The sequence below is a fragment of the Sphaerodactylus townsendi genome, linkage group LG02 (assembly GCF_021028975.2).
Source record: "Sphaerodactylus townsendi isolate TG3544 linkage group LG02, MPM_Stown_v2.3, whole genome shotgun sequence".
NCBI lineage: Eukaryota > Metazoa > Chordata > Lepidosauria > Squamata > Sphaerodactylidae > Sphaerodactylus > Sphaerodactylus townsendi.
In genome coordinates, this window is record NC_059426.1 from 84,559,715 (window position 1) to 84,573,417 (window position 13,703).

The 13,703-nt window shown below is 37.2% G+C and overlaps 1 protein-coding gene across 1 annotated transcript in view; it reads right to left on the reverse strand.

The window, feature by feature from the left end:
- OTOG (otogelin) overlaps positions 1–13,703 on the reverse strand; it is a 153,010-nt gene that overhangs the window by 138,257 nt on the left and 1,050 nt on the right. The window contains exons 3-6 of the mRNA XM_048486410.1: positions 13,337–13,391; positions 6,493–6,583; positions 1,019–1,111; positions 573–727 (exon numbers count right to left, since the gene is read on the reverse strand). Of these exons, the coding sequence (XP_048342367.1) occupies positions 573–727; positions 1,019–1,111; positions 6,493–6,583; positions 13,337–13,391 (394 nt within the window). The remainder of the gene's footprint in view (positions 1–572; positions 728–1,018; positions 1,112–6,492; positions 6,584–13,336; positions 13,392–13,703) is intronic.

The following is a 13,703-nucleotide window of genomic DNA, read 5'->3' on the forward strand; positions in this document are numbered from 1 at the left end:
ATCCAAAGCAGTAACACAATTACAAAAGCACAAAGTATACATGAGTGAGATTTGAAATATTTTGGCTTTCAGGTGCATATCCTATCTATCAAGCCGTTCAATCCACAAACATGTTTTCATGGACAGTGATCTAAGAGGTCTTTCAATATCACCTTGGTGTTTCAGACACTCTTTCTACTGCATCTCTCTAAAAGCCATATGATAGACAGCCACTATTTTGGAAAAATGAGCCCTTTCACTCTTTGGAATGCAGAGAATTGTTTTACAAGTACTGATGGACTTCCCTGAATCCTGATGATGCATTTTTTTTGGAGTGGGTAGTCACCTATATACCCTTGGCCTCATCCTAAATTCTTTGGGACACTCTCTGAGAGCTACATCTGCAAACCTATCTACATAAACAGCCCAATCAACTGGAATTCATCAGAAATAGTATCTCTCTATTCATACACTTGGATTCAGAAGAATGCAAATGAACCTGCAGCATTTTCTCAAACTCCAAAGAAATCACTAAAATGTTTAAATTTATTGTAAATGTATTTGAAATGGACTTTAATCATATTAAGTTTTACCTGTATAGAGAAGCTCTGCTCATCCATTTCATTCTGATTCACAAGAACATATGTAGATTTCCCAGAGAAAAAGTAGTAAAGCCCATCAAAGGTTTCATAATTGTATTGTCCCCATGTTCGGCAAATATTATCTCGTTCTGCTCCTGTGTTATATACTATGGGGAGAAAGAAGGTAATTCAGATGGAGGGGACCTTGGTGATGCTTATGTTACTTCTAAAGGAAAGATCCAAAAAAAAGAAAATATTTACATAAGCAGTATTATGCTGCATAACTCTTCATCAACTTCTGCTTCAGAATAAGAAGCAAGATCCCTAATTTTCCAGTTGCACCCATAAGCTTTAGACAGTAGAGCAGGCTCTGAGTACACTTCTGTCAAGAGGGCTGTAAACATAATTTATATTCTTCAGTTAGCCTAGATGTGGCATTTAGCATATAAATTACTCACCTATTTGGCATCTTGTTCCAGTTGCATTGTATCGACTACAATCACACAACTGCCAGTGCACACACTCGCCTCCATTAAAGCATGTGAATGAATCTGTTTAAAAGATGCACATAATTATTTACATCATTAAAGTTTTGAATTCTAACTAGGCCATCCAAAAGGTGGATACTTAAGCAGATAGCAACAATATCACATATTTCTAACTGATGGATTGTTAGGGGTCCCCCCAGAAGACATTTATATTATATGATTAATCTTATATATGGCTACCATCTATGAGTATCATATACAGTATAAAGTATGGTTGCAAGAGGCAATTATGTAGTCAGAAGGTACTGGAATATATCCGCTGAGCATAGTCAAATGAACAGTGCACATTATAGCAGGGCTACATCACAGAAAGGGACTTGACACTATTAGTAGGAAGACCAGTCGAGCGAGTGAGCTTATAAAGGAAACACAGAAGAATACATCTGCCTAATTCTCTAATCAAATGCATTGCCAGGCATCTGTTACCTACAGCAGTGGTGTAGTGGTTAAGAGCAAGTGCACTCTAATCTGGAGAAGCGAGTTTGATTCCTTGTTCTGGCATTTGAGTTGTAGAGGCTTATCTGGGGAACTCCAACACATGCCAGCTAGGTGACCTTGGGCTAGTCACAGTTCTTCCATGCTCTCTCAGCCCCAACCACCTCACAGAGTGTTTGTTGCGGGGGGGGGGGGAGGGAAAGGAGATTGACAGCCCCTTTGAGTCTCCTTGCAGGAGAGAAAGGGGGGAATATAAATCCAAACTCTTCTACTTCTTCTTCTACTTGAAGGCAGTCTGTCAGTCCAGAAGTTTTCATCATCAATTGCATATTACTATATAAAGTATACCTATATTGCAGTTCCTGCAATAGATTACTGGCTGTACAAATCAACTGCATTTCCTTTTATTAAATTTTGTATTAAGCTGTTTTCTTTAGTTGGGCTGTGTTGCACATGTTATAAATCCTCAGACTACAAAGCTAAGAACATTTTCCTGAGTGTAAGCCCATAGGATTGCTTCCTTACAACCCAATCCAAAGAGGGGGGCAGAGCTGCAGCTAGGTATGGCATTGTGAAAGCGCACCTGCACCACCTCCAATGGAGTTTCAGGTGGCACAGGAAAGGGGGAAAAAATTAAAACCCAGTCGCCTGAAGGATCCTATTGGAATCACCGACTTACACCACACTTTTTGGTAGCACAAGTTGGCTGCCAGCATAGGGGGCATTCCCGGGCCATGAGTCCTTTGAACTCTGATAGCTACTATATCAGACAACATGGGGAAGCCATTGAAATCCACAAATGCTGGGATATTTTCAACAAGAAGGAAGAAAGTCTGAAAATCAACAAAACTGGACTACGAGTATTAAAAAGCACCAAAACCAAAAACCAGAGACATTCAAAGGCAACTGCAAATGAACTCCACTTAGACACATGCTAATACAGTTACAAATGCTATTGCAAGTACAGTTGCAAGCGTGAATGCAAATGTGATTGCAAGTACAAATGCAAAAGAAGTTGTGAATGTGGTTGCAAACACAACAGCAAATGCAATTCTAAATGAACCCCACCCAGACACAAGCAAATGTGCCTTATCCCCCTCTGAAGTGTACAAAATAAATACCCCACCATACAATCACTCCACACTGTGCCATGGTGAGAAACACATCTCACCCTGACATACCTCTGAAGATGCCAGCCATAGATGCAGGCAAAACATTAGGAGCAAAAACTACCAAACCATAGTCACACAGCCTGGAAAACCCTCTACAGCCAATTATAAGCAAATGTCTGCCTATTGAGGATCCACTATCTTGAATTCAAGAACTGGGCTCTCATCCAAAAGAAAAAAGTATTCTGGAATAAAATCTTGTTTATCTGCCAAGAGATCCCTATTTATTTTTTGCTGTGACAGACAGGGGAGCAACTCTATGTAGGTCTACTTGGAACTAAACTCCGTTTGATTTTCCAGTGTAGTGTTTTTATAATTGCAGCCTAACACAATCGCCTATCTGAAATTATTCTGAACTATATCGTACTGTATCCAAGATGCCACTCGTACATTATTTCAAAGAAACCAACTTAGTTAGGAGTACTAAAATGAACTATATTACTTTATTCATTGCCACAATGTTAAACTGAATCCTCAGTCCTGGAATGCATGCTTTTGATTTCTGATATCCATCACTAACTAGCTGGCAAGATCCAGCAGATTCCAAAACTATCAATTCAAAGGCGATTAAATTTCAAAGAAATTTTCAGCTTAATTTCCTCTTCTAAAAGTTCCTCTTATTAATTTTGTCATTATTAATTTTGTCCCCACACCTTCTAAGTTCCCAATTTAGGGTGGCAGCTATTGAAAGCATAAATGCTATTTTATTGTTGTTCACCACCCTGAGCCCTTGAGGGAGGGCAGTCTATAAATGTGATTAAATAAATAAATAAATAAATAAATAAAAGGAACAACTGACCCATATAATTCCTGCTAGAAGCTATCAAAAGATTCCCTTTCTTATCTGGGGTCATTAATGGAACTACAGCCAATTGTGCTTTCTTATTATGCATCGCCTTATGAATATAGACATGTTTCAAACATTACTGTGTTAATTATGATGCACACAGTGACACAAAGCACAGAAAGAAGAAAAAAGCACTATTTTTCCTCACATCCAGCACCATAATAGGATGATTGCAACTGTAGTATTTCTGCAGTTTTTCTAGCAGACTATTGATAGTAGAAAAATATTAAGCCTTGAATTTTCATTTGTTCAGGGTTCTGAACATAGAAAACAGTGCTGTATTAGACAGCAACTGGATGCCTTATCAGTGTAAATAAAACCCAACCAAAATCAATATAGAGTCATGTTCTAATTATAGTTTGCATTTCTTTTGAAAACAAAAACATTTGTGGACCTAAATAAAGGAACTAAAGCTTTTAAATCTTTATCAGGAATTTAAAATGTCATAATCCTGGAGAAATCTCCACATAGGCTGTCATTCCCTGGTTGCTGAACAACTTCATATACCTTCACAGTGGCTTGTTATCTTGTTATTTTCCAAATAAATCCTTTTCCAAAAAGGCTACAAAACCAGAGTCTCTATCCGAGCCAGTTCTTACATAGCTAAGAAAAAAGAGTTTTTTGTAACCTTTTTGGAAAAGGATTTATTTGGAAAATTACAAGATAACTGGATCTACTAATTGCTATACAGATTTCATCGATGAACCAGGGCATAGATTGAATGAATGCTGGGGGGAAGAGTTAGGACTAATAAAGGAAGCTTACTTCTTCTTCCAGCATAGCGTGTGATTGGTGTTTGGAATATGCTGCCACAGGAGGTGGTGATGGCCACTTAACCTGCGGATAGCTTTAAAAGGGGCTTGGACAGATTTATGGAGGAGAAGTCGATTTATGGCTACCAATCTTGATCCTCTTTGATCTGAGATTGCAAATGCCTTAACAGTCCAGGTGCTCGGGAGCAACAGCCGCAGAAGGCCATTGCTTTCCCATCCTGCATGTGAGCTCCCAATGGCACCTGGTGGGCCACTGCGAGTAGCAGAGAGCTGGACTAGATGGACTCTGGTCTGATCCAGCTGGCTTGTTCTTATGTTCTTATGTTATTCAACAACCTGGGAATTACAGCCCATGTGGCTATCTTTCAATTTTAATTTTGTTGTGAGTCATTTATAGAGGGACTATTTGGGTTATGTTTCTTTGTAATAAGCCTGTGTAGAGATTGTTTATGTTATAAAAGCTTATTTGTAATTGTGTAAGTATATGTATATAGAATATTAGAGATATTGGTACATTTATAGTGCAGGCAACACACTATTCAAACCTATACAGCTTTCGGCAAGGATTCTGGGGCTTTGATCCCAAGACTTGTTTCCATTCCTTTTCCACAACATACCTAATCCTTCAATACAGAGTGCATTCCTTAGGGTATTCCTTCAAGAGTCAGACTGAGATACTGAGGTTCAAACTAACATTCTGCCACTCTCAGACACTCAAGGCAGATTACAGAATAAAAAGTAATGTAGTTACACAGAAAAAGACATTCAATGAGGAATGCCATATGACTTTACAATGACAAAAACAGCGTGAACAGCGAACAGTTCTGTTTTGCACTTTTTGTGGAATGACAGACATGTGAAAGCCTTCCTGTTCTCCTCAATGTGAGGGACACAACAGAGAATGTGTACAAACAGGCAGTTTCCATTTGCGAGGTGATACCTTCAGAAGGCTTTTCTCAGATGAGCAAAAGTGCTATGGAGAAGCACAACTGAGAATTAGTTCTGCAGATACGTAGGAACCATTAAAGATTCTTATGTGATATCCACTACCTTGAATGGAACCAAGTAACTGATCTGCAGCAAATGAAATGACTGCAGATTGAATATGACATGCATGCTCTGCCTAGCACCTAATTACCAGGGTGCAGCATTTCATACAAGTTTCTTAGGGGCAGACCAATGTAGAGTACCTTAAAATAGTCTTGCTAGAGGTAACAATGGAATGGATCCATGTGAGCAGATCTGCAAAGTCAATGTAATGGATCAACTTCTATGCTAAATGAAGACGGAAGACTTAATTTTTTGCAACTACATTAATTTACTAACCCAGCAAAAATGGTGGGTCTAGTAAACCCCAAGGCTCTTCACTGAGTCAGCAAGTGTCAGCAGGATCCCATCAAAAGTGGGGAGAACAATGACTTCAAGACATCAGCTCTTCCAGCCAACATCACCCCTCCATCTTGTTAGGATTTAGTTTCAACTTGTTCACCCTTATCCATTTTACCACAACAGTAAGGCACAGGTTCAGAACCTCTACAGCATCACCAGTTAATTTGGATCAAGAAATATAGAGCTGGGTGTCATCAACATAATGATGACAGCCTATTCCAAAACCATAAACTGAATTTTGTTTTTATTCTTGTGGGATAAAAAAAATAATGTCATCAACATACTGATGATAGCCTATTCCAAAACTATAAATTGAATTTTGTTTTTATTCTTTTGAGATGAAAAAACAACAACAAATAAATAAAAACATTTTGTGATAAGCAATTCTGTTCCTACAAAACCAGTGTGACCAAAAGAAATCTACAACTAGAATGATTCAGTCTGCAGCAGATAACCCACTTTTCAATAGCCAAAAGAGGGACAAACAGAAAGAAGGTTTAGGATTCAGGCCTTTGATTCTACTTTAAATATTCTTCAATTGCCATACTCCTAATTCCTTTCACCAGGTAAAAAAAAGGTAGAGTCCCAGTGAGTCATTATTTTTTATAACAAAACTTAAAGTAAAACCAATGCAAGCTTATCCAGAAAAAAAACCCTTTTGTGTGAAATTTATTTTCTTCCAGCAAAATGCACATTGGATAGTCACATAAGGCAATAGATTAAGGTGGTCTTTGACTTTTTAAAGAATTAAAAAAGTAATAAGGAGCTTACTGGATGATTCACAGATTGTAGTGCGAAATCTTCTTTCCCCAGAAGATGATACTGTGGTGGATGAAGAGTTATAAATTGATGTTGCAAATACCTTTAAAGAAAGAAGAAAAATATTACAAAAATATATTTATTTCTTGTGATAAGTAAAAATGTAGAATACAAGCATATTCGTGCAGAGGCGTTCCTCCCATTGGGCAAAGTGAGCAGCTGCCCAGAACGCCACCTTGAGGTCCCCAGTTTTAACATTGAAAGGGATGCATGTTTCAGCATGGGGAAGAATCAACACCAAAATAGCATCACTTTCAATGTTATTTAAACTGGGGACCCCAGATTCTCCCTTTAAGGTGGATTTAAAAGGAGAATCTGGGCTCCCTAGTTTAAACACCATTGAAAATGATGCTGTTTGGGGGTGGGTTCCAGCATCACTTGTTTAAACTAGGGAGCCCAGATTCTCCTTTTGAATCCACCTTAAAGGGAGAATCTGGGATTCCCAGTTTAAATAACATTGAAAGTGATGCTGTTTCCCCCAATTGTGGGGACTGGATACAACACCATAAAATGTTTTCATAGCAGTAATAAAACATTTTGAAAGCATTTTGAAAATGTTTTCCAAAAATTATTTCTGCTGTGTGGCATGGCCTATTGCTGTGTTCAGATTTGTGAGTTGGGGCATGTTCTATAATGTGATGGTGACTTTTAAATGACCTGGTGGAAAAAAATTGTTTGGTCACGGTGGGGGAAGATGGCCGCCCATGGGGGGTCATCAAACTCAGGTTTTGCCCATGGCTCCAGTTTGCCTAGGTACACCTCTGTATTCATGTGTGTGTGAGAGGAATCCTGGGACCAAGTCTCACACTCTAACCTGGAATATTAGTCAAGACTGTGAAATTCACATACCCACACAAACTGCTCTAAAATGTTGCCATGGTTTGAACTCTTGCTATATTGTCAAGAATGAGTTCTAAGTTGTAACCTCAGCCTGAGCAGAAAAAAAATTACAGTGATTTTTGGTAATGTTAAGTATGACTTTTCATTCTAATCAGTCCTAATTAAGAATTCCAGTTATAACATTAACCAAGGATACTAAAATCTCCACTTCTGCCATATGAATTTTCTACGGGCCTCTGAAAAAAATGTATTTACCCCATCAAAAAGAAACTGAATTTAATACAAAGTAAAAGGACTGTAAACTAGAACTCAGCTTAAAGATAACAAATCTGGGAAGAAAGCTCATCCCAATGGTACCTTCCTCCTACACATGTTGCCAGACGGACCTATGGTGGACCAAGGAGATCCTGTTTGGAAGACATGATATCTCTACCCATCTAAACCACCCCTTGGGGTGCTTAACAATGCAGTGCCAAAATGGGGACCCCATTCTTTGCATTGACTTTGTGTACCCTCAAGAAGAAAGAACTATGTCTGGACTTACCTCTCTCCAAATCAGCTTCCACAATGCTTTTCTCACACCCTTCCTGACAGGATTAAGTGGACACAAAGAGCTCGCCCTGGAGAGAGTTCCCATCTTCAGTCCTGGACCATACACCCCAGTGAAGACAATAGATGTTCTAATGTGCTTACTTGCTCACTGTGGTACTAATATTTCTTCCTCTGATTAATACTTTTTAACAACCACCTCATTTACATTTTTATTGTTTTCAGCTGTAATTTCATCAGCTAACTTTCCCCTTGGAGACATTCCCAAACCTGGAACATTAGGCTGATGTCGCAACCCATTAGATCAACAACCCAACCATTAAGGTTGATGTTTATCTCTTGTCTTTTCCCAGAAAGGCAGGAACTCTCTTTGTTCTGGGAGATTAAGGATTATTCTACATAACCCTGAGGTTTTGTTTTTTCCCTATAAGAACCCCATTCTCCCAATAGCCAATGTTCAATATCTCTGGACGCCTGTCTGTGATATTGATCACTCAGTTTTGTTCATTGGACCATTCCACTCTAAGATCAGATGACTATAGCCCTTACTTTTCCAAATTTCCTCATCTATTCCAGACCTATCACATTACAACTGCTTATATCCTAAGCCTGTGTATGTGTTCTGCTGCTATGATTTTTATTGTATGCTTGTGTACCCTTATTATCCCTAAATAAATTTTATTTGCTCTCCTACACGTTTCTTGCGAAAGCTGACTCTCATATTCATAGGTAATCAAGGTCTTGTGTTGCTGGCTTCCAACTAAAGCCAAGAGTCTGTTCCTGCTAATTTCCCACTCTAAAAGGGAGAGACTTACCACCAGTTTGGGTAGTACACAAGTAAATGGTTGCCCAGCACTTATATGGAGAAACATAAAGCACTACTCTTGCAGTCAATGCTACAGAGTGGGTAACACTTCTATACAACTCAGATAATGGACAGCTAGTGTACCTTTCACAAGACCACTTGGTAAGAGGCAACACCTAAAGCCTGATGAAGATATTATGCATTAAGTATTTTTATACAAAAAAGGAATTAAAACTAGGCTTAACAATCCTGTGCAATCAATTATCAATTACCATCCAGTGTCTTACACTGTCTCCTTACTTGCTGTTGCTCATCTGCCAAGTCATTACCGCTTTCAATATAACAGTGATTTTGTCGGATTAGGGAGTAGGGATACACTATCAGAAACTTATACTCTTTTGGTCATTCAACTGAACCACTGATATCATTATGGGTGAAAATTCAGAAACACACAAATACTCAAGTCTGTCCCCCACTACACTGGTGGTGTGCACTATCAGTTCTGACAACACCAACAATTCAGGGGTGGGGGCTAAGTATGAAATAAACTCTCTCCAAAATGATCATCTTTTTCAGCAGTACTAATGCTGAATGCAAGCTATTTTTTCTTGCAGAACACTTTTCTGGAAATACAGAGTCACATCAAGATGAATACTCTATATGTGACTTTTTCTTACTGGATAGTGAAAATGTAAATTATCTTAGACTTTAATTCCTTGAACTTATCAGCATTCAAACAGACTACATAAAATGTTAATAGTCAACCGAATTTTCATGGTAAATATCTATCCAATTTTATCAGTTGCAAAAATCACACCCTAGTTTTTGCTTTTGGAGGACCTCTCTCATGCTTTAGACTGAGTATGAAACTAATACATGAAACCTGTCCAGGAAATCATATGACACCAGATTGTAATTACATTATCATATGACACCTGCTTGTTCCCATTCAACTTTTTTATCCTTATGCTTTTGTTTAAAGTAAATATACCATGAAACAATACATAAAATCAACACTTCCAGGACAGATTCTTAGTCTTTGCATTATATGAAATTATGTACAGAAATCACTGCTACCAAATAAAATCTCACAGAATACAGCAGCTATGGCAGCTCCTCAACAATAATCATGAAACAACACTTATACTCATTTATGTACTCTTATAGCATATTTTCAGTGGTACCGCGGGAGAAATAAACCACCTCTGCACATTGTTGGAAAGCGCAAGATTCCAACATTTCATTATGAGTGGAATACCATGAGAGCAATTCTAAGCAGGTCTACTCAGAATCAGGCTGATTCCGCATAGGCCAAAAACAGTGGTGTGAAAATGGTCTGAAAACAGTATAAACCCTTTTACACCATTTAAAACCCTTTTACACCATTTTCACAGCATTTTCACACTGCTGTTTTTGGCCCATGTGGAATCAACCTCGCACTCTGGTCTTGTCAATGGAACATAATCCCAAGAAATGTTCTTAGGATTGCACTGCATGTGTTGCAATGGTTACAAAAAGAGTAGCAAACATTTACCATTTGCTTTTTTCTGCCTTTTCAAAGGGAATATTGGATACTCAATAGACTTTCCAATATGTGATTTGCATACTGAGAATTACACAATGAAATAATTCAGTGCAGGGCAAATCAGAATGATTTTTTAAGAAGAAATCACACACATGCAAACCAAAATTGAGCACTAAGTCCCATTGTTTTCAATGGGCAAAAGTTAACCATATGCATAATTCTCCCAATAAAATTCAAGGCATTTTTATGCCAACATTTCTCCCTAAATGGGAGCAGCAGTGGTGTAGTGGTTAACTCTAATCTAGGTGCACTCTAATCTAGAGGAACTGGGTTTGATTCCCCACTCTGCCTCTTGAGCTGTGGAGGCTTATCTGGGGGATTCAGATTAGCCTGTACACTACAACACACACCAGCTGGGTGACCTTGGGCTAGTCATAGTTCTTCTGAGATCTCTCAGCCCCACCCACCTCACAGGGTGTTTGTTGTGGGGGGAGGGGAAGGGAAAGTAGATTGTCAGCCCTTTGAGTCTCCTTACAGGAGAGAAAGGGGGGTATAAATCCAAACTCTTCTTCTTCTAAATATATGGACCAAATGCAGGTATAACAACATCAAACAATAATTAACACTATATATTAAACATATAATAAATCATTTGGATTAAAAATTTCTTACTTTAGCAAGATTGTGCTCAATGTTTCCTTGCAAATTTTACTTATTACTTATTGTTTCATTTAATTACAGCATAATAGCTCAAGCATTTAATTGGAATTGTCTCATGTAAATATATTTTACTAATATCAACTCTAATACAGTCAGTGTTAAGTAATTTAAATCCTACTGGTTCCATTTGTAGATCATTTAAATGCATGAATAATCCAGTCCTTAAAATTAAAGGAACATAACTGTCAGAGTGAAAAAACTCTTCATTAATATATACTATTTTAAAATAATGTATTCTACTTTCACTTCAGTTAAGCAAAAAAAAACAAACCTCCACAACCCTCTATTTTGTATTTCCTAACTTAATATTATAATACTCCATTTGGTTTTTACAAACATACTTTCCTAGAGCTCCTTACTTGGTTATGTCCAAATATATACAATGGCATTACTTCTGAATCAAATACATAGCTAGGATTGAGCTGTAATAAGCATTTTAATTAGTATGATAAATGTTAGCACTACTTCAGTAGCATGAATATGGTTATACCAAATAAAATTCAAAATATTACAATACATTGGCTCTGCCAAGTATGTATTTCCAAGTTACAAGTATTCTGTGTGAAAGAGTTGAGATAAGTAGTCTGAGAAGGCAACAAAGAAACCATTTCCGTTCCATGGATGCCTTTTATAAAACCATGTCTTTGGCCTTATCTGCAGTTGATTTAATTACCTGTTGCATAGAATGTTTTTCTCTTTGCTTAACTTTCTAAATAGCAGCCAGAAAGAAAGAATTGGGATCTCCCTGTTGTCCCTAATTAAGCTATATAAAGTTCAAAGCTAAAGGGTTTTTTAATTTAACTTTTACTCTTTCTCAAACAAAGACTATGCAAAAATATAAAAGGAAAATATGTGTGTTGATATGGCTCCATATCATACAGAATTACTTGAATATCATTGTTAATGTGGGTCACACTAGTAATGTCCACTCTTGAATCAGGCCTACAAATCAAATTAACTAGCTTTCCTCAATCTGTTTGAATGACAGTATTTCATTTAAATTACAATGTTTCAGACATATTAAGTCCAGTAATGCAGCAGGAGAAAGAAAAATTAACTTAGGGTTGTTCCACTCATACAAGATTAATGCGAGGGCTGAAAAAACACATAATGTTTCAACATATGTTTAGAGAAAATAACAATTATGCATATGACACAGTAGAATATAAAACAAATGGTTTACATGATTTTTAAAAATTGAAATTGTACTGGGAAAAATATCTAGCACTATGTTTTGCTCTCATGGAACAAAAAGTGCGGTTGCATCATTTTATCATTTATATTTGCACGAGAACTGTTGGAAATTGTCCATGGGATCCAACCCATTACTAATAATTGATAATATAATATTTATATAACAATTGTTTCTGGTTAAGGTCTTCAACTCAGTGGTTTAATTTGTTGCTTAATTTATTTTTGTTGTTTTAATTAGCAGATATGTTCTCTAATCTCATTACAGATTCTTCTCAGTCTTGCTATATGGTTAGAATTCTTTAATACTGCTAGAAATAAGCCAGGAGAAATATGCTTACAAACAACATAATTATAATCCAGTATGATCCAATCAGCTGTAATACTGTTTACAATATTCATTTTTGCCTAGCATTATTCTTTTAAAATTTGATTAAATTAATATCATAAAAGCAATATTTTACAATATGAAGTAAACAAGTTGTCATTAATTTATTCTAATGTCAGTGTTTCTGAGGATTTCTGTCCAGATATAACTCCAAAGAAAACTAATAATCAGAGCAGATTCATGAATATGAGACTGATTTATTTTTGCCATTGGTAACACTGAGACTGTTGTTCTCAATCAAAAATAAGAGAGTTAGAATCTAAAAACATCTACAGTAATGGGACACTTTTAAAATAATAAGCATAGTAACTCCCATCATGACTGACTAAAAATGCAACCGTCGTTAAGTCATCTAGGGAGTCAATAACATCAGTTATACATAAAATATTTTAATAATTCTAAATAGATATACAGAGGAAACATTTTACTTAATGTTAAGAACTGTACCTGTCCATTTTTTTGCATATTAGCATAAAGCAAAGTGAAAATGCTCTCACACCAAACATGACTATTAATGAAAGCAAGGCCTTTCACTATTCTACTCTCAAGACTCCTACAAACACAATTCTTTTCTAACACTTCTGGCAAATCAAATGTGAGGAGATAAGAAAGACATTCAGCTCAGAAGCCAAATGACTGAAAGAAAATATGACACCCCTCCTTTTGGTGAATGTATGGCTGAGCTAGCCTGTGAGCTGTTGATCACAGCACTCCATCCTTTAAAAACAGAAAAACAGAAAAACAGCTCCCATCAGGTGAGTGGGTGCCCTTGCCCTACCTGCTCTCCCAGGGCACTAGGATCTCCTTTCCGAAGTACTGCACTGCTGCCATTCCTAGGAAGGAAAGAACAAGGCTGGGTTTGTTTGGCAGAGGTAATCTGCACCTTTCTTACTCATGCAGAACACAGGGACGCTGCAATTCTACTTTTACTGAAATAGACTGAGGCCCCCAGGCTAAATTTGGAACCTCCTTATGTGCACATACTTGATGAAAAGGATTTAAGGGACTTTGTCTCCAGATGCTGCATGCAGAGTAAATTCTCAGATTGCTCAGTAAAACTGTTTGCTAGTTTTTACCAGTTTTTACCAGTTACAGAAAGGTGTCAAGGGTCAACCACTTAGCTGTTTTTAAATTGTAATGGAATA